General features: G+C 45.4%; 1 protein-coding gene across 8 annotated transcripts in view; it reads left to right on the top strand.

Annotated features, from left to right (window-relative positions):
- Positions 1–7,197: 7,197 nt before the first annotated feature.
- The window catches only part of ZC3HAV1 (zinc finger CCCH-type containing, antiviral 1), a 65,878-nt gene continuing 51,827 nt past the window's right edge, over positions 7,198–21,248 (top strand). For all 8 annotated transcript variants that reach the window (XM_527904.8, XM_009454307.5, XM_009454310.5 and 5 more), the window contains exon 1: positions 7,198–8,068. In XM_527904.8, the coding sequence (XP_527904.2) occupies positions 7,761–8,068 (308 nt within the window). In that variant the 5' untranslated portion in view covers positions 7,198–7,760. The remainder of the gene's footprint in view (positions 8,069–21,248) is intronic.

Below are 21,248 nucleotides of genomic sequence, written 5' to 3'. Positions count from 1 at the left end.
GGATACTATACAGTGTAGTGAATTCAAAAATTACATGATGAGATATTCAGCACTTTATTATGCACTAGGCTTTGTGTTTGATGATTTTGCTCAATTGTAGGCTAATGTAAGTGTTCTGAGCACATTTAATGTAGCTTAGGCTAAGCTACGATATTTGGTAGGTTAGGTGTATTAAATACATTTTTGGTGGTTTTTTTTTTTTTTTTTTTTTTTGAGACAGAGTCTTGCTCCCAGGCTGGAGGGCAGTGGGGCGATCTAGGCTCACTGCAACCTCTGCCTCCTGGGTTCAAGCAATTCTCCTGCCTCAGCCTCCCAAATACCTGGGATTACAGGTGTGAGCCACCATGCCTGGCTAATTTTTGTATTTTTTTTAAGTAGAGGTGGGGTTTCATCATGTTGGCCAGGCTGGTCGTAAATTCCTTACCTCAAGTGATCTGCCTGCCTCAGCCTCCCAAAGTGCTGGGATTACAGGCGTGAGCCACCGTGCCTGGCCTAAATACATTGTTTACTTACAGTATATTCAATGTATGATGGATTTGTTGGGACATAACCCCATTGGAAGTCAAGGAGCATCTGTCCTGCTTCACATGTATAATCTAAAATAAAAGAATTAATAAGTAGAACAATGAGGAAAACATTTCCTTGCCTGGTTTCCATTCCTGAACCAATGTTCAGACTCAGAACCCACTGAGTGAAGTGGTGGCCAAGTCACCAAGATGAAGGACCTGTAACACTGTGGCAAGAAAGTATTGTCACAGTTCCTCTGATTCTTCCCCTAAAGAGACCTACAATATTTATTCCAGTGATGGAACACGGGATGGGGGAATATGCAGACATTTTGGTGACTGTTGGGTACAAGGTCAGAGGTCAACTGATGCCCAGAGAACTGAAGCATTCTCATCGCTTCCATGTTAGAGTGGGAGCAAATGGAGTCCTGACTGAGTTCCAGCTTACAGTGGGTTCTCTGGGTCCATGAACCCACCAATCGTCCTTCTCCTAATCCCCAAATATGTGGTTAGGATTGCCACACTTGGGAATTGGGCTAACTCTCACATTCATCCTGGTTTTGTAGAGTGGGAGCTATCACAGTAGAGAAGGCTAAGTGGAAGTATCTGAAACTGTCCCCCACCCCAGCCAATGTGGTAACTACAAAATAGCATTGCAGTCTAGGGTGAGGAGGATGGCAGATATTAGTGCCACTCTTAAATATCTAAAGGATGAAGAAGCATGGTCCCTGTCATGTTTCTGTTTAATTTGCCAGTATGGACCCTGCAGCAATGGGATGGTTCCTAGAGAATGACTTCAGACTACTGCAAGGAAGTAGTAGCTCTGTACTGGATATAGCATCTTTGCCAGAGCAGATTTATGCAGTTTGAAGTGGTTTGAGGCCATTGATCTGGTGAATGCATTCTTTTCTATTGCAATCAAGAAAGAGGATCAGAAAGAGTTCATATTCATACGGAATGCATAGCAACAAGCCTTTACAGTTTTGCCACAGGGCTATGTTCCTTTTCAGTCCTCTGCCGTAATCTAGTCCAAAGAGAACTGGAGCATTTGGACATCTCATGTAATATCACATTGATCCATCACATCGAGGATGTCATGCTGCTCAGGCAGGATGAGAAAGAGGTGAAGAGCATGGTAGAGGCCTTGGTATGACACATGTGCTCCTGAGAGTGGGAAATAAATCCTACAAAGATACGGTGACCTGCCACTTCACTAACGATTTGAAAGGTCCAATGGTCACCAGTGTGCTGGGACATTCCTTCCAAGGCAAAAGAAAAATTGTTGCATCATTTATATTTATTGGAAAGAAGGAAGCACATAGTCTGTTAGGAATCTTTGGGTTCTTGACAAAACACATTTCACACCTAAGAATACTGCTGCTGCGCATATACTGGGTTACACAGAGATTGCCAGCTTTGAGTGGGGCTCAGAACAGGAAAGAGCTCTCCAGGCTGTGACACAAGCAGCCCTTTTGAGTGGACTGTAAAATCTGGCACAGCTTCTCATGTTGGAGATGTCAGTGATGGAAAAAGATGTAGTATGGCATTTATGGTGAGTCCCAATAGAGGAATCACAATGCAGACTCCTTGGATAGTGTAACAAGGTCATGCGAACTGCAGTGAAGCATTACACTCCTTTCAGAAAACAGCTCCTACTTTCTACTGGGCCCTGGTGGAGACACCAAGTGATCATGGATTCAAAACTGGCTGCCATCAGCTACGTCCTGTTAGACACACCAAGTGATAAGGTCAGGGAGGGTCAGTATCAAAGCCATCATAGGATAAAACTGGTACATCTGGGACTGAACACAAGTGGGACCAGAGGGCACACGCACACTCAAGCTGCATGAGCAATTAGCCCAGATTTCCATGTCACTCACTACAGTTGCACCAGCACCCCTCCCCTAGCCTCACCTGTGGTCATGTGAGGGGGTCCCATATAACCAGCTAAAGGAGGAGGGAAAAAGACCAAGTTTGCGTTAAGGATGGGCTAGCTTAATATGTGGGTACAAGCTGAAAATGCATGGCAGCTATATTACAGTCTCACTCAGGGAAGTCCTTGAAAAACAGTGGTAAGGGAAAATCTCCCCAGCGGGAGGAGCTTTGAGAGTGTACCTAGTCATCACTTCGTATGGAAGGAGTATGGCCTAGGGTTAGAACATACATGGTCTCATGGGCAGTGATGGTGGCCTGGCTGGGAGTTTGGGAGCCTAAAAGTAAAAGGAAGCATATGAATAGATGTATGGAAGTGGGCAGTTCATATCACATTAAGACCCACAAAAGATGTGCCAACTACACAAAATAACTTGGCCAGTTAATGTTGGCCAGGCTTAGTGACAGGCCCCCTCCCCTACTGCTGCGCAAAGAGGCCATGGTGGCCAGGAGATGGAAGCGATGCAAGAACCTAACAGCATAGATTATCGTTTGCCAAAATAAACACAGCTACTGCCACCTCTGAGTGTCTGATCTGCCAGCCATAAAGACCAATGCTAAGCTCTATTCCTTAAGGAGACCAATAGACTGCTTGGGGACCAGTAGACTGCATCGGGCCCCTTTTGTCCTGGCAGAACCATAGGTGGTTCTCACAAGAAGAGGCAGTTATTCTGGATTTGGGGTTGCCCTTCCTCCCTGCAGAGTCTCAGTAGTAGCACTCTTTTTTTTTTTTTTTTTTTTTTTTGATGGAATTTCACTCTTGTTGCCCAGGCTGGAGTGCAATAGTGCGATCTCAGCTCACTGCAACCTCTGCCTTCTGGGTTCAAGCGATTATCCTGCCTCAGCCTCCCAAATAGCTGGGATTACAGGCGTGTGCTACCACACCCGGCTAATTTTGTATTTTTAGTAGACACAGGGTTTCACCATGATGGTCAGGCTGGTCTGGAACTCCTGACCTCAAGTGATCCCCCTGCCTCAGCCTCCTAAAGTGATGAGATTACAGGCTTGAACCACCGTGCCCGGCCAGTAGCACCACTTTCTGGAGACTTAAAGATTGCCCGATCCACAGACATGGAATCACACTTAACATAGCATCTTATCAGGTGAATCTTTTCATGGCACAGAAAGTGGAGGGAATGAACCCATGAACATGGTACTATCCATGGTCCTATCATACACTTCACCACCCAGTAGCTATAGGATGAAGTATGGAATGGCTAGTTAAAGATGGAGTCAAGCACCAGCATGGAGGTGATACCCTACAATGATGACACAGACTCCAGAACATCGTGGTATATGCCTTGAATCGGTCAAGTTAGTATGGTACTGTGTCCATACATGAGTCTGGAAAGAATGGGTAAGCCTGAGTGGCCCTACTTTGTATAATTCCAATGACCCCCTGCAATTTCCTCTCCCAGCAATGCTGGGCTCTGCAGAGTTATAGGTCCTGGTTCCCCAAAGGGGCACACTCTTGCCTGGAGATACCGCAGAGATCCCACTGGACTACTGTGATGGCTGTCACCAGGTACTTTGGCCTCCTAATGGTCAGAGACTAGCAAGTAAGAAAGGGAATGGCCATCTTATCTGAGGTAACTGTTGCTGGTCAGCAGGAGGTGTGGCTGTTGTTACACAATGTGGGCAGGTGGAATATGTATGGAATTCTGGTGACCTATTTTGGTGTCTCTTGGTAATCCTTTGCCCAGCTGGGACTGAGATGTGCTCAGACCACTTACAAATAGGGCACCCGACCAGATTAAGCTACTGAGAGCAGCTGAGGTGGTGGCCAAGGGTGAGAGGGATTGGAACGGATAGTGCTGGAGGGATATGATGAGGACCAGACCACCAGCTGTGGCCTTGAGACCAACTGCAGTGACAAGGACTATAGTTCATTCCACTAATTTCTCTGTGGTAAGCTTCCTTGTAGGAAGAGTGACCCTGAAAAGCCTGTTCCCTAAATACAAATGGATAAAGAAAGCCATGTAGTACAAAGGGTGGACTACAGCTGACACAGGGTGGCACTCAGGTCAAGCTTGCAGCCCAGCTTTGAGGAGCATGTTTAGCCAATATCCTCCAGCTTTAGCTCTTTCAAGATCTGCCCCAGCATTCGAGCTGAAGTCATCCACTTCTCTGGTGGCCCCCACCGGTGACTGAGCAAGGCAGTACAAGGGCCTAGCCTTTTCTGTCCAAAGCTGGACTCCTACTCCAGAGCTCCTCATTGGGCTGGCAGAGACTTTGTTAGGTCCGCGCAAAAGTCTGATAGGCCCCATGGATCAATCATGCTTTTTCCTTTGACTTTTTCTGGCATTATGCCCCAGAAAAAGTGCAGAGAAAGTTCTGCACTCTTAACTCCATGTCAGGATCTCCTTCCTGGAGAACCCAATCTCTGATGGCACATATTTCAAAATTTTTCAAAATGTCTCCTTTTCCCTTCCCAGAACTCCTTAAATCACCTTTCTCTTTCACTTTCCCTTTCTTTTTTCCTTTCACTTTCCCTTCTTTTTTCCCCTTTTCCTTTTCCTTCCTTTTTTTCCTTTTCCTTCCTTTTCCCCTTTCCTTTCCCTTCTTTCCTTTCCCTTCCTTCCTTTCCTTTCTCTTCCTTTCCTTTCCCTTCCTTTCTTTCCTTTCCCTCCCTTTCCCTTTCCATTTCCCTTTCTCTTTCATTTTCACTTTCCCTTTCCCTTTCTCTGTCACTTTCTGTTTCCGTTTCCCTTTCCCTTTCCCTTCTCTTCCCTTTCCAAAAGGATCTTCCTCTGTTGCCTTTGCTGGAGTGTGGTGGCACAATTGTAGCTCACTGCAACCTTGAACTCCCGGGCTCAAGAAATCCTCCCACCGCAGCCTCCCAAGTAGTTGGGACTACAGGCACATACCACTATGTCTGGCTAATTTTTATTTTTAGTGGAGATGAGGTCTCGCTATGTTGCCCAGGTGGATCTCACAGTATGTTGCCCAGGATGGTCATGATCCTCCCACCTTGGCCTCCCAAAGTGTTGGGATTACAGGCACAAACCACTGCACCTGGCCCTTAAATCATTTTTCATGGCTTCAAATTGGAGGAGATTCTATGTCTGTACTCCCAACCACTGTAGCCAAACTAGACTCTTCAGTCTCTCATCTTCTATATTCCCATTGTGGCATTTACCCATGAATTTGCTTATATTTCCATGCATTTTTTCATGTCTTCGCATACATGCTCCTTGAGTGCAGGGACTGTTTTTTAAACTTCTGCATGTTCTTACATTACTAACTAATGTAAATACCACATAGAAGATAGTCAATAAACATCTAGAACTTAGTTGATTTGATAATAAAAGGTCCCTGGGAACCTGTCAGACCACAAATAAGGCCAAGTGGATTAAAAGACAACTATAGAAGCAGCAACTAGAGGGAACAAGATGTCCCTCTTAGACATCCTAAGATGATCCTATGTGGCCCCCATGTTTGGCTGGTTTTCATAACAAAGTACTCTATTCCTGAAAGAGGGTTTATATACCATGAATGACAAAACTGAGGAGAATTCTCATTAATCATTTTGAAGAATTTCTAAGTTAGCAACCAGATTCTATTATTTTTTAAAAAGATGTATTTCTTATCTGATCAATGACCCATCTATTTTATTTGAAGATGTTGGGAAAAAAAACCTTTTTTCTCTTCAACTTGTGTCCTGTCTTTGGGGGCCTAAAAATTAACTGGCACTAGACAGATAAATAGGAGAAAAGACAAAGTTTATTTACACATGCATGCAGGAGCTTCCAGTAACAGAAAACTCAAAAGTAAAGGTTTATATACCTCAACTTAACAAAAAGGAAAGTTTTAGGGCTTCAGTAGGAGAGTTTGGAAGTTTTGATTGGGTTGTTTTGTGTTTTTGAGACAAAGTCTCAGCGCTATCGCCCAGGCTGGAGTGCAGTGGCACAATCCCGGCTCGTTGCAGCCTCCTCCCATGCTCAAGCAATCCTCCCACCTCAGGCTCCCGAGTAGCTGGGACTGCGGGTGCACACCACCATGCCCGGGTTGTTATTATTATTATTATTATTATTGAAGAGAGCTCACTATGTTGCCCAGGCTAGTCTTGAACTCCTGGGTTCAAGCAATCCTCCCACTGCCTCGGCTTCCTAAAGCGCTGGGATTACGGGCTGAGCCACAGCACCCAGCCCATTGGGTTTTTTGGTGCTAATGGTAATGGGACAGTCTGTCTTCCTGGCAGCTGAATACTCCGAGAGGCTTTTAATGGCACCATGTTTTCGGGAGGTTTTGCTTTAGTCAGATAAGGGAAGTTTCATTAAGATTTCTTTCTACATCTTCTGTAGCTCAATGTTTTCACTTAAAAACAATCTTTATGTCAACTCTGGGGGTGAAAGTACGTCCCCACAGTGGAAAAGTTCTTGTCCCAATCTCTACGGGGAGGAACCGATCTGAAATCTTGGGATATGTCTTAGCATGTCCACCGTGATTGAGGTACAAGCAGTGGTTCAGGGCACCGAGTTAGCGATTCTAGGTAAGCAAGACCATGTCAAGAAGTGGTTCGTCCAAAAGTTCTTGAGAAGGCAGAAACGAGGGAGAGTGGCAATCGTTGTTCTTTAAGAGGGCACGGTGGTGGAGGAGAAACTTGCACATCGGGGCCTGGGGTACCACGATCTGGGGCCTGGGGACGCGATTTGGGGAAACTCGGTGGCATCTGGGCTCCGCTTGATGCCAGTGCGTGTTCGTGCAAGTTACTTCCTCAAGTTCAGGGTGAGGATAATAATATCTACCATGTGGAGTTGCTGGGAAGATTCACTACCAACGGAGGCAGAGCGCACGGCTCGCAGGAAGCGCTCGCTAGGGTCTGCTCTTTCCGGGAATGGGTGGGGTGCGCACTCCTCAACAGGGCTCTCAGGACTTGCGTCACACGCCTCAGTCGGCTGGCTTATAAAACACCGGCCAGAGACCCAAGATCGCTTTTAGTTTCTCTTCTTTCTAAAGAAGGCTCGCGGAGCCCGGCTGGAGAACCTCACCCTCGCCGAGCCTAGAACCGAGAGGAGGCCACCCCAGGCGGTCACCAGCAGATTTGCCCGCGCCTTCTCTTTCTTTCCACCCAGTTGCCCTTGCGGCCGGCTGTAAACCTGCCACTAGGACCCGGTCGGTGAGATCTAGCCTCTTGACCTGAGAGCCGAGAGTGGATCGCTGGGCTGGGCTAACGGCGACGGAGAGCGCGCCCTCGCTGACTCCGGGCGCGCCCAGCAGTAGCACCGCCCGCGCCCGCCCCTGGACACTTGTAAGTTTCGATTTCCGATTTCCGCGGAACCGAGTCCCGCGCCGCGGCAGAGCCAGCACAGCCAGCGCGCCATGGCGGACCCGGAGGTGTGCTGCTTCATCACCAAAATCCTGTGCGCCCACGGGGGCCGCATGGCCCTGGACGCGCTGCTCCAGAAGATCGCGCTGTCTGAGCGGCAGCTCTGTGAGGTGCTGCAGGTGGCCGGGCCCGACCGCTTTGTGGTGTTGGAGACCGGCGGCGAGGCCGGGATCACCCGATCGGTGGTGGCCACCACTCGAGCCCGGGTCTGCCGTCGCAAGTACTGCCAGAGATCCTGCGATAACCTGCATCTCTGCAAACTCAACTTGCTGGGCCGGTGCAACTATTCGAAGTCCGAGCGGTGAGTGCACCCGGAGGGAGGGGCGCTGTCCGCAGCCGTGGTCGGGGTGGACTGTCCAGGCGGGCAATGTTCTGGGAGGGGCACGGCTTCGCCGGGACCCCGCACCTGACAGCCTCCGCCTCCAGCCACTCCTTTCTCTGCTCCCCTCTGGGAGCCTCTGCAGGGCCCGCGCTTCTACCTTTGCAGTTCCCTTCCTTCCGGCACCTCCAGACCTTTTCTCGAGAATGGCTAAAATGCTAGTGCCTGGAGGAGACCAGGCTCAACCTCCACCCTTTTCCCCGCCCGCCCGCACGAATCAGAAGAATAAAGTGCTCTGGAGCCAGCCAGGGCCTACAGAAGCGGGAGGCAGGTTTGGGAAGGAAGGAAAGAGCCTCCAGTCTTCGGTATCTTGAGTCTTTCCCTCCCTACTACCTCCTTCCCTAGACGTGGCGGAGCCAGTAACCCAGCCGCCCTGGGCCCCCGGTCCGTCTCCGCCGGAGCGAGCCGCAGGTCTCTCTGCTTGTCCCTCCCTTCCCGGTCACCCCCATGCCCCTCATCGCCGCTTTTCTGATGCCTGGCGCGTAGCAGGGGTGGCCCTTTTCCAGGTTCCTGAAGTTGTAGCAGCCGCGGGCCTTCCCTCTGGGTGGTCTCTCCACGGTGGCGCGCGCAGTTGACCGCCTGCCTTGGGACAACTCTCTTAAATCCCTTTGAAGCAGTGTGGCTCACGTCTCGGGCCACTGCTTCTGTTGTTTCCGTTTGCCTTTTTTTTTTTTTTCGTCTAAATGCAGATGCGCTGCAAGGTTTGGGTTAAGCCTCTTGAGTGATTTTCTTCCCAGTTTCTCCCTAAGAGAGCTTGCTCCCTCGAGGACAGCTGCACATCTAAAAAGATGGCTTCCAGGTCCACATTCGCTGCCCAGGCCTTTCCCTTGATCCCAAGCCCTTCCTCTCCCGCGTGTGTCCTGTCCATAGAATCAAACTCATCTTTTCCCCCAGGCAGGGTTTTAATCCTCCTCACAATCTGTCATCACCAAGTCCTTTTTGTGAAGTCTCTTTCCCTTCTTGGCGGGTTCCGCCTTCCCATCTAATTTCTGAATGAACTGAATGAACGCCTTGTTGAATTAATGAATGGCCAGTCTTTCCTCCCACCCTTTCTGTCACTATGTGCTTCTGCTCAATTACGTTTCTCGATACAGTACTTTTTACACTTGGCCCATTCTTAAACACTTTGACTTGTGTCCCAGGGTTTAAAATGGTGGTCAGCAAACTTTTTAGGCTGGAGTGCAGTGGCTCCACCTCGGTTCACTGCAACCTCCACCTCCCAGGTTCAAGCGATTCTCCTGCCTCAGCCTCCCGAGTAGCTGGGATTACAGGCATGCACCATCGCACCCGGCCAATTTTTGTATTTTTAGTAGAGACAGGGTTTCACCATGTTGGCCAGGCTGGTCTCGAACTCCTGACCTCAGGTGATCCACTTGTCTCAGCCTCCCAAAGTGCTGGGATTACAGGCATAAGCCACCAAGTCCGACCAGTCGGCAAACTTTTGATCACGCACCTAACAAAAACTCCAGTCACTCACCCCCAATATACGTGTAATAAAACACACAAAGGTAAGTGTTTTAGATGGATGAGGTAGAGGACGCAATATATTTTTTAAAAAATTTCTTTAGAGCAAAAACCCTTTCAGCTCACTCTAACGTTTTTAAAAAGTGCTTGAATGTGTTCCTTTATTTAAAATTTTCTTTAATATGTTGTGGGGCAACAATTTGAAGGTTGTTTCTGAGTTGCTGGGAGTTATGGGTATCGAGGAAATCATCTAAGTCATTGCTGGTCACTGAAGAAATCTCTGAGAAGGAGAAGAGAGCAGAGGGTGGAGGATAGAAAAGGAAGGAACATTCTAGCATGTTCTAGCACTACACCAAATAACATGGTTGGAAGGCTTTGTTATGTTTTTTCTGTTCTTATCTTTTCTATTATGACAAATTCTTCACCAACTAGTGTTGATTTTTAGTATGAAATACATATGCTTTTTATTTTTTTATTTCTTACTATGGATATTTTCAACATACTCAAAAGTAGAGAGAAAAAAATGATGAAGCCCCTTGTACCCATCATTTCAACAGTTTTGAAAATATGGCCAGTTTTGTTTCATTTATTCTCCCTATTCCCCATGTGTCCCCAACTCCAATGTGTTATTTTAAAGCAAATCTCAGCAACCATTTGATTACTAAGTACTTCAGTATCTCTAAAACATAAGAACTATGTTTTATTAACATAATACAGTGCAATGATCACATTTTTGTAAAAAAAATTACAATTTTAATATCATCTATTGTCCAGTTGGTATTCAAATTTCCCTGATTGTCTTATAAATCCAACTTTTATTTTCAGGAAAAAGGCTACATAGACATAATCCTTTTAAAAAAAGATTTTTTAAAAATTTTTTGAGATAGGGTCACCCAAGGCTGGAGTGCAGTGACCCGATCTCAGCTCACTGCAAACTCTGCCTCCCAGGTTCAAGCAATTCTACTGCCTCAGACTCCCAAGTAGCTGGGATTATAGGTGTGTGCCACCAGGCTTGGCTAATTTTTTGTATTTTTAGTAGAGATGGGGTTTCGCGATGTTGGCCAGGCCGGTCTCGAACTCCTGAGCTCAAGCAATCTGCCGGCCTAGGCCTCCCAAAGTGCTGGGATTACAGGCCTGAGCCACTGCCTCACCTGGCCTATAATTGTTTTCATATGTTACACATCTAACATTTAAATACTTTGTTTCAATTTGTTGTAGGCAATATGCTTAGAAATTTTAGTTTTATGAAGTTTATTATGGTATATTTTTCCCTGGTTTGAAACAGCAAAACTGTTTTAAACTCGTTAATTGGGTTGTTAACCTCCACTTTTATAAGAATATATATAATATAGGGATTATTTGGTCTATCTAAATTTGGATGGACCCTCCAGAGAAGTCAATAAAGTTTATTTTTTTTAGTAGAGTGATAAAATCTTATTTCCTAACATTTATTGGCGGAGCCATATTTTTAATTTCGTTTTATATCACTTTTGAATTTGGGAATTACAAACTTTTAATCTATTAATGTATAAAGTGTTCTAATAAGGACCTCTGGGAGAATTTTTTTTTTGTCCTCGGGTCCTAGAAAACATGTTTTTTTCCTCCCTACTTATGTTTTAAAAATATTCTCCTCTTAGCGAGTAATAAAACCTTGTCTTCCAAAACTTGCCACTTGTGAGTTTAAGAACTTTCTTTGTAGATTACCAGTTAATGGGGTCTGTTAACTAATTGATACCCATCTTGACAATACTATTCAGTTCAGTAAACTGGTCTCTGTTTACAGGGGGACGATTTGCATTGTGCTGGGTGTATAAAATTTTGTCTGTGGTACTATTATTTATAGATAGTATTTATCCTGTCTATTCTGTAGTTCCTGTCTTTTCTTTTGCAATGTTTTTAGTGATACATTTTAGTTGACAACAGGGCTTGCTTCAATGTTGGATAATTGTTTTGGTGAATCGGTTTGGATATTTCTATTTGCTTTGCTGAAATATATGCCCACACATGGAGTTCTAATCCCAGTTCTGATGCAAAAATAATCACTATTTATCGAACAAATAACTATGTGCCAACCACTATGATAAGCACTTTGGAGATGATATCCAGGTTAGTCTTTAGGATAGCGCCTAAGGTAGTATTTTAAGTCCCATCTTTATTATAGGAAACTCGGGCATGGAGTCTTTCAGAAATCTACTGAAAGTAACATAACTAGAAGCTGGCAGGATTGGTATTTGAACCTAGATCTGCATGACTTCCTTTTTTTTTCTTTAGAAATGAGATCTTGCTTTGTCACCCAGACTGAAGTGCAGTGGCACGGTCATAGCTCACTGCCACTTCGAATTCCTGGGCTCAGATGATCCTCCTCCCTCAGCCTCCTGAGTAGCTGGGACTACAGGTGGGCGCCACCATGTCCGGCTAACTTTTCTTTTCTTTTCTTTTCTTTTTTTGAGACAGAGTCTCACTCTGTCACCCAGGCTGGAGTGCAGTGGTGTGATCTCAGCTCGCTGCAACCTCCGCCTCCCCGGTTCAAGCGATTCTCCTGCCTCAGCCTCCCGAGTAGCTGGGATTACAAGCATGTGCCATCACACCCAGCTAATTTTTGTATTTTTTAGTAGAGATGGGATTTTGCCATTTTGCCTGGGCTGCTCTCAAACTCCTAGGCTTAAGCAATCTTCCCAGCCTCCCAAAGTGCAGGATTACAGGCATGAGCCACCGCTCCCGGCCTTGTTTGACTTTTTTTTTTTTTTTTTTTTTTTTTTTTGTGACAGAGTCTCGCTCTGTTGCCAGGCTGGAGTGCAGTGGCGCGATCTCGGCTCACTACAATTTCCGCCTTCCGGGTTCAAGCGATTCTCCTGCCTCAGCCTCCCGCGTAGCTGGGACTACAGGCGCCTGCCACCACGCCTGGCTAATTTTTTTTCTTTTTTGTATTTTAGTAGAGACGGGATTTCACTATGTTGCCCAGTCTGGTCTCGAACTCATGAGCTCAGGCAATCCGCCCACCTCAGCCTCCCAAAGTGCTGGGATTACAGGCGTGAGCCACCGCGCCCGGCCTTGACTTCTTAACTAGCTACTTACATTGTCCAGTAACTATATGAAGTTATTAATTCAAAAATTTATTTTGCCTGCATGATTTCTGTTAACTGTTTCAAGCAGGCTGCCTAAGCGTCTTTACATTGCTTTGCGGTTTTTGCCGATGTGGGTGTTTCCTCTGGGTTCTTTCCTGTTTGTATGTCTTTCCTTTTCGGTTAATTCACATTTTGGGTGGGGGTGGGTAGATGGGAAGAGGACTAGTTGACTGTTTCGCAAGTTGAATAGAATACTGAAAAACGCAAGCATCAGAGAATATTTATTCTGAACCCATAAAAGTTATAACTCACCTCCTAGGATAAATAAGTGTTCACATTTTTCAGTTTTGCTCCTCTTTTAAAATATAGTAAACAATCATAACAGACCTAAGGTTATTTTTTTCTCATCCCCAGTCTCATTTCCCTTTCCTAAGAAGCAGCTTCAATCATGATTTTGGTGTGTATCTTGCCCTTCCATGATTTTATAATTTCCTCTTGTATATATTTGCATCCATATACAAAATGTAGTATTTTATGTGTTTTAGAATTTTTATTCAATGCTGTGTTTTGGAGATCTATTCATATTGCTACACAAGGACCTAGTTTATTCATTTTAACAGTTGAAAAGTATTTCATCATAGGATTTATACCACAGTTCAGTTACCTATTCCCCCCAGTAATGGATATATAGTATATTTCCAGGTTTTTGTTATACCAAATCGTGCTGCCAAGAATTTACGGGCAAGTGTTTCCTGGTGCTCATGGTTAGAGCTTTTCCAGGGTAGATCATTAGGAAGTGGAATTGTTGGTTTGAATTGTTATATAGCTTCAACTTTTCCAGATTCTGACAAATTAGTATAAAGGTGGCTGTGCCAATTTATACTTACATGTCTGAGTGTCCCAGTTTCCTCATTTTCTGGCCAATTAATGCTTAGTGTTATCAGACTTTTTTGGCTTATGCCAATCGGAAGGCTTTGAAATAGTCATTATTTGAATTCAAAAAAAATTTTTTTCCTGGGCTGGGTGCAGTGGCTCATGGGTGTACTACCAGTGCTTTGGGAGGCCAAGATGAGAGGATTGAGGACAGGAGTTCAAGACTAGCCTGGACAACATAGTGAGACCCCATCAAAAAATAAAAACAAAAAATAAAAAAATAAAAAAACAAGTAAAATAAATAAAAAATAAAAATAATTATATAAAAAATATTAGCTGGGCGTGGTGGTGCATGCCCATAGTCCTAGCAGTGCTGGAGGCTGAGGCAGAAGGATTGCTTGATCCCAGGAATTTTGAGGTTACAGTGAGCTATGTTCATGCCAGTGCACACCAGCCTGGGCAACGGAGTGTGGCTCTGTCTCCAAAAAAATTTTTTTACAACAAATTTTAAAGTTTTTGTATTAAAGTTTTTATTTTATATATATCATATATATATACACACACACATATACATATACATATATATATACTTTTTTTTTTTTTGAGACAGGATCTTGTTCTGTCACCACTCTGGAGTGTGGTGGTGCAAATATGGCCCACTGCAGCCTCCACCTCCTGGATTCAAACGATCCTCCCATGTCAGCCTCCCAGTAGCTGGGACCAGGCTAGTGCCACCATACCTGGCTAATTTGTGTGTGTGTGTGTGTGTGTGTGTGTGTGTGTAGAGACGGTGTCTCGCTATGTTGCCCAGGCTGGTCTCGAGTGCCTGGGCTCAAGCATTCCTCTTGCCTCAGCCTCCCAAACTGCTGGGATTACAGGCATGAGCCACTAAGCCCAGCTCAGCATGATTTATTACTGTTAAATATTTAGACATTTGTATCCAAGCCTCCATTTATAACCTTGCTCTGGGCCCCACCAATTTTAGAGAAGGTCTACTCTGATTCCCTGAAATGTCTTCATTGCTTTCTTTTGCATGAATGTACGCAATTTATATATTGATTTTCTTATTATTAAAATTGAGACTGGGCTCAGTAGCTAATATCTGTAATCCCAGTACTTCGAGAGGCCGAGGTGGGAGAATCTCTTGAAGTCAGGGGTTCGAGACCAGCCCGCGCAACATAGCTCCTACAAAAACATTAAAAAATAAAATTAGTTGGACACAGTGGCACACACCTGTGGTCCCAGTTACTCAGGAGGCTGAGGCGGGAGGATCACTTGAGCCTGGGAGGACGAGGCTGTGGTCAGGTGCAGTTGCGCCACTGCCCTCCAGCCTGGGCAATAGAATGAGACCCTGCCTCTGAAAAAACAAGGTAAAATTGATATTGTTTTAAGTATTTGCTATTAAACCATTATGCTTTGAACATTTTGGTATATGCTTCTTTGTGTACATGTACATGAGTTTCCCTAGAGATCTAGTAGTGGAATTTTGATTTTTTTTTTTTTTATTGATCATTCTTGGGTGTTTCTTGCAGAGGGGGATTTGGCAGGGTCATAGGACAATAGTGGAGGGAAGGTCAGCAGATAAACAAGTGAACAAAGGTCTCTGGTTTTCCTAGGCAGAGGACCCTGCGGCCTTCCGCAGTGTTTGTGTCCCTGGGTACTTGAGATTAGGGAGTGGTGATGACTCTTAACGAGTCTGCTGCCTTCAAGCATCTGTTTAACAAAGCACATCTTGCACCGCCCTTAATCCATTTAACCCTGAGTGGACACAGCACATGTTTCAGAGAGCACAGGGTTGGGGGTAAGGTCATAGATCAACAGCATCCCAAGGCAGAAGAATTTTTCTTAGTACAGAACAAAATGAAGTCTCCTATGTCTACTTCTTTCTACACAGACACAGCGACAATCCGATTTCTCTATCATTTCCCCACCTTTCCCCCTTTTCTATTCCACAAAACCGCCATCGTCATCATGGCCCTTTCTCAATGAGCTGTTGGGTACACCTCCCAGACGGGGTGGTGGCCGGGCAGAGGGGCTCCTCACTTCCCAGAAGGGGCGGCTGGGCAGAGGCGCCCCCCACCTCCCGGACAGGGTGGCGGCCGGACGGAGGTGGGCCCCCACCTCCCTCCCGGATGGGGCGGCTGGCCGGGCGGGGGCTGACCCCCACCTCCCTCCCAGACGGAGTGGCTGCCGGGCGGAGACGCTCCTCACTTCCCAGACGGGGCGGCTGCCGGGCGGAGGGGCTCCTCACTTCTCAGACGGGGCAGCCGGGCAGAGGGGCTCCTCACATCCCAGACGATGGGCGGCCAGGCAGAGACGCTCCTCACTTCCCAGACGGGGTGGCGGCCGGGCAGAGGCTGCAATCTCGGCACTTTGGGAGGCCAAGGCAGGCGGCTGGGAGGTGGAGGTTGTAGCTAGCGGAGATCACGCCACTGCACTCCAGCCTGGGCAACATTGAGCACTGAGTGAACGAGACTCCGTCTGCAATCCCGGCACCTCGGGAGGCCGAGGCTGGCGGATCACTCGCAGTTAGGAGCTGGAGACCAGCCCGGCCAACACAGCGAAACCCCGTCTCCACCAAAAAAATACGAAAACCAGTCAGGCATGGCGGCACGCGCCTGCAATCGCAGGCACTCGGCAGGCTGAGGCAGGAGAATCAGGCAGGGAGGTTGCAGTGAGCCAAGATGGCAGCAGTACAGTCCAGCTTTGGCTCGGCATCAGAGGGAGACCGTGGAAAGAGAGGGAGAGGGAGAGTGGAATTTTGATTCTTAAAGTTTTATGTGATAATGCCAAATTGTTTTCCGAAGTGTGTTTGCCAAGTTATACTCCCACCAGAAGAATAAGAGCCTTCCCTTGCTTCACATAGTGGTCAAGTGGTATCGTCAGCTTTTAAAAATTTGTGCCAATACAAGGAATGTGAAATTGTATCACTGTGGTTTTTTTTGTTTGTTTTTGTTTTTGTTTTTTTTTGAGACAGAGCCTCGGTCTGTCGCCCAGGCTGGAGTGCAGTGGTGCAATCTCGATTCAATGCAGTCTCCGCCTCCCGGGTTCACGCCATTCTGCCTCAGCCTCCTGAGTAGCTGGGACTACAGGTGCATGCCACCATGCCTGGCTAATTTTTTTTTTTTTTTTTTGTATTTTTAGTAGAGACAGGGTTTCACCATGTTCGCTAGGGTGGTCCCGATCTCCTGACCTCGTGATCTGCCCACCTTGGCCTCCCAAAGTGCTGGGATTACAGGCGTGAGCCACCGCGCACAGCCCTCATTGTGGTTTTAATTCTTTATATATTCTGGATCTCTAGCCCTTTTAAGTCTTATTACTCGTTTTTTTAAGTTTGTCTTACTTGGCATCTTAGTAGTTGCTTCTTATTCGCATTTTACTTTTTTGGTCATCATAGCACTCTATTTTTGTTTGTAACAGTTTTTGTTTGTTTGTTTTTTACCATTTTAAAAATGGCTAAAACTATTTTATTTATTTACTTTTTTGAGATTTATTTATTTATTTATTTATTTTTTTTTTGTTCTGTCACCCAGGCTAGAGTGCAGTGGTGTGATCTCAGCTCACTGCAACCTCCGCCTCCTGGGTTCAAGCGATTCTCTTGCATCAGCCTCCCAAGTAGCTGGGATTACAGGCACGCGCCACCATGCCTGGCTAATTTTTGTATTTTTAGTAGAGACAGGGTTTTGCCACATTGGCCAGGCTGCTCTTGAACTCCTGACCTCAGGTGATCTGCCCTCCTGGGCCTCCCGAAGTAAAACTATTTTAAAGTGTACAGTTCAGTGGCAATAAGTATATTCATGATGTTGTGCAACTGTTACCACTATTGGAATTCCAGAACATTTTCATCACCCCAAAGAGAAACCCCACAACCATCAGGAACCAGTCCTCATTCTCCCCTTTCCTCAGCCCCTGGCGATCTCTAACCTACTTTTTGTTTTCTAATTCTGGACATTTCCTGTAAATGGAATCTAATAACATGTGGCCTTTTGTGTCTGCTTCTTTCACTAAGGAAAAATGATTTGCATTTTACTCTTGCATGTTCTGTGTTGTTTGTGTGGGCGTATTCATCTAGGAGAAGTCTTCCTGAAGTTCCTTCTGTAACTAATTCTGCACTGTCCATGGAGTCATGTTATTGTCAGACTGGTGGCCTTAGAGACATGCTGTTTTCTGCAATGTCGTGACACAAAAGGGTGCACCCTGTAAGAATCATTTGGGAATTTTTGTTCTCTTTTCACAAACACTACATCTCAAATTTTTAATTTGATCAAATTTGACTCTCGGTGTCTGCAATTTTCTTTAGAAATTAAGCTAACAAACATTATGACGTTGTAATATTGTGAACCATGATAAAATCTTAAATAGTGACAAATGAAGCATGTGATAACACAATATTTTCTACTTTTTACATAATGCAGAGATGGCAAAATTACACATTTAAAATAAGTAGATATATTTTTCCATCCATTAAATGGTTCTAATTTGCTTACTGCTTCTGCCTGTATTTACTTCCAAACCAGGTATCTGCGAGCTTTACCTGTGGCTACTTTGGAACAGAAGAAGCCATAATAACATAGAGGTGAAAAAGGGGTAAAAGGTTTCAGGAGCACCTAGGATTTCAGGCCCAGTGAGAAATCACTTTAACCAAATTGCAGCAGGGGAGCTGGTCTCAGGTTGGGAGGAGAGAGGGGAGACTTATTTCATGATCTTTTCCCTATTTCCCATACAGGGAAGAGATAGTATTTTATTATTTTTTATGTATTATTTTGTATTTACTTATTTATTTATTAAAATAGAGACGGGGGTCTCAATATTTTGCTTAGGCTGATCTAAAACTCCCGAGCTCAAGCCACCCTCCTGCCCCAGCCTCCTGAATAGGTGGGATTACAGATGTGTACCACCACTCCTGGCACTGGGAAGATATTTTAATATGTTTTAGACCAATTTAGAAAATCAAGCTAAAAGAGGTCATCTAAGGGAAATCGTTTCCTAACATCTTGATCCCGCATGCCTATCAGCAGAGAATGTTTTGAGCATGTACTCCTAATGTGTGTACATTTATTTAAACATTCTATGATGGAAAATTCTTAATTTGTATACTATTTACTGTTCTACTTTTTAAAACTTTTTAAAATCAATTTTATTGAGGTATGATTTACATACAATAAAATGTACCCATTTAAAGTGTATGGAGGCCGGGCGCCATGGCTCATGCTGTAATCCTAGCACTTTGGGAGGCCAAGGCAGGCGGCTCACTTGAGGTCAGGAATTTCACCAGAGATGGTGAAACCCCATCTCTACTAAAAAAACAAAAAAAAATTTAGCTGGGCATGGTGGTGTGCACTTGTAATCCCAGCTACTCAGGAGGCTGAGGCAGGAGAATCTCTTGAACCCAGGATGTGGAGGTTGCAGTAAGTCGAGATTGCACCATTGCCCTCCAACCTGGGCGACAGCGTGAGACTCCATCTTAAAAAAAAAGGTAAATAATGTGTATGGTTTAAAGAGTTTTGATAAATGGATGCCCCTGTGTAACCATCACAACACTCTAGATACAGAACATTTTCATCAGCCCTAAAGGTTCTCTTGTGCCCCTTCTCAGTTAACCGGGGAGTCCCCCCACTCCTCCAGCCCTTTCAGCCCAGGCAATACTTCTCTGGGCTGAAAAGATTTTTTTACATTTAAAAATATAAGGAGTTCCGGCCGGGCTTGGTGGCTTATGCCTGTAATCCCAGCACTTTAGGAGGCTGAGGCGAGCGGATCACGAGGTCAGGAGATCCAGACCATCCTGGCTAACACGGTGAAACCCCGTCTCTACTAAAAATACAAAAAATTAGCCGGGCGTGGTGGCGGGCACCTGTAATCCCAGCTACTCGGGAGGCTGAGGCAGGAGAATGGCGTGAACCCAGGAGGTGGAGCTTGCAATAAGCCGAGATCGCGCCACTGCACTCCAGCCTGGGCGACAGAGCGAGACTCCATCTCAAAAAAAAAAGAAAAAAAAAAATATATATATGGAGTTCCAATATTTGTTTCCATCCATGATGGATTGTTTTGAGTAGCTTCTGGGATGCAGTTACCTAGCTTTGGAGCAGTGCTTCTCAAACTTTGACATGCATTTTCATCACATGGGAGAGTCTACTAAAATGCAGGTTCCCAAGTCACCTATTGGAAATTCTGTTCCGAAGAGGAGGGTTGGGGCCTGAGAATCTGCGTTTTTATTCATTTATTTTTAAAATTTTCTTTTTCTTTTTCTTTCTTTCTTTTTTTTTTTTTTTAAGACAGAGCCTCCCTCTCTCACCCAGGCCGGAGTGCAGTGGCACGATCTCTGCTCACTGCAACCTCTGCCTCCTGGGTTCAAGCAATCCTCCCACCAAGCAATCCTCCCACCTCAGCTCTGAAGTAGCTGGGATTACAGGCCTCTGCCACCATGCCCGGCTAACTTCTTGTATTTTCAATAGAGACAAGTTTTTGTCATGTTGCCCAGGCTGGTCTTGAATTCCTGAGCTCAAGCTATCCACCCTCCTCAGCCTCCCAAGCTGCTGGGATTACAGATGTAAGCCACTGCGCCCCAGGATCTGCATTTTAAATACCACCCTAAAGAATCCATTTGCAGGGGTCAAACCACACTTTCAGAAACATATAATTCCTTGGGGGTACACTTCCTGGAAGACTGCAAATGCAGAGTTTTATGTGGCTTTCGAGTTTGAGGGAGTGAGTAAAAGAAATGAATTTTTTAGTTCTGAATGAATGAAAGATTTTTCTTTAAGTGATCTTTCTCAGAGATTAGGGGTTCTATGACTTTTATGTGACAGACCAAAAGACATAGGAAACTTTTGGCATCCTAGGTACCAGGTCAATAAATATTTATTGAGCACAAACTTTGTGTCACAAATGATAGACAATTCTAGAGGCTTCTACCCCTTCCTTTGTCACTCACAGGATCCTGAAATACTGTCAACCAGTTAATTAATCTCTCTCTGGTTAATATTTGTTAACTTTCAGAGGGACTTATGCTGGGAAGTATTGTGGCGGGTGGTGGGGAGAAGCCAGCCTGTGAGAGGAGAGGGGGCTTGTGTGAACTACTTTCTCTGATCATCAAGATTTTGGTGGCCGGGTACGGTGGCTCACCCCTGTAATCCCAGCACTTTGGGAGGCTGAGACGGGTGGATCACCTGAGGTCAGGAGTTCAAGACCAGCCTGATCAACATGGAGAAACCCCATCTCTACTAAAAATACAAAATTAGCCGGGAGTGGTGGTGCATGCCTATAATCCCAGCTACTCGGGAGGCTGAGGCAGGAGAATCACTTGAACCCGGGAGGCGGAGGTTGCGGTGAGCTGAGATTGCGCCATTGCACTCCAGCCTGAGCAACAAGACTGGAACTCCGTCTCAAAAAACAAACAAACAAAAAAAACAATGTAGCAGTAATGCCACCACCTGCGGCCATCTACTCTCCTTTTTCTCAGTCCTGATGTGGACCTAGGGCAATGTTTCTCAAACTTTGCTGCATGTTGGGATCACTTAGGAAATCTTTAAAAAATACTGATGCCCGTCTCCTACATTCTGATTTAATTAGGGTTTGAATTGGACTTTGGGATTTTGTTTTTTTAAGTCCCTAGATGGTTTTTAATGGGCAACAAGCTTGTGAGCCATGAACTTAGGGGACTAGAGAAGTCAAGACTGGAGAGACTGTCCATAATAACAGAA

This window comes from Pan troglodytes, chromosome 6, assembly GCF_028858775.2.
Source record: "Pan troglodytes isolate AG18354 chromosome 6, NHGRI_mPanTro3-v2.0_pri, whole genome shotgun sequence".
Taxonomy (NCBI): Eukaryota; Metazoa; Chordata; class Mammalia; order Primates; family Hominidae; genus Pan; species Pan troglodytes.
Note: the sequence above shows the minus strand (reverse complement) of the source record. Positions and strands in the feature narration are given on the sequence as shown.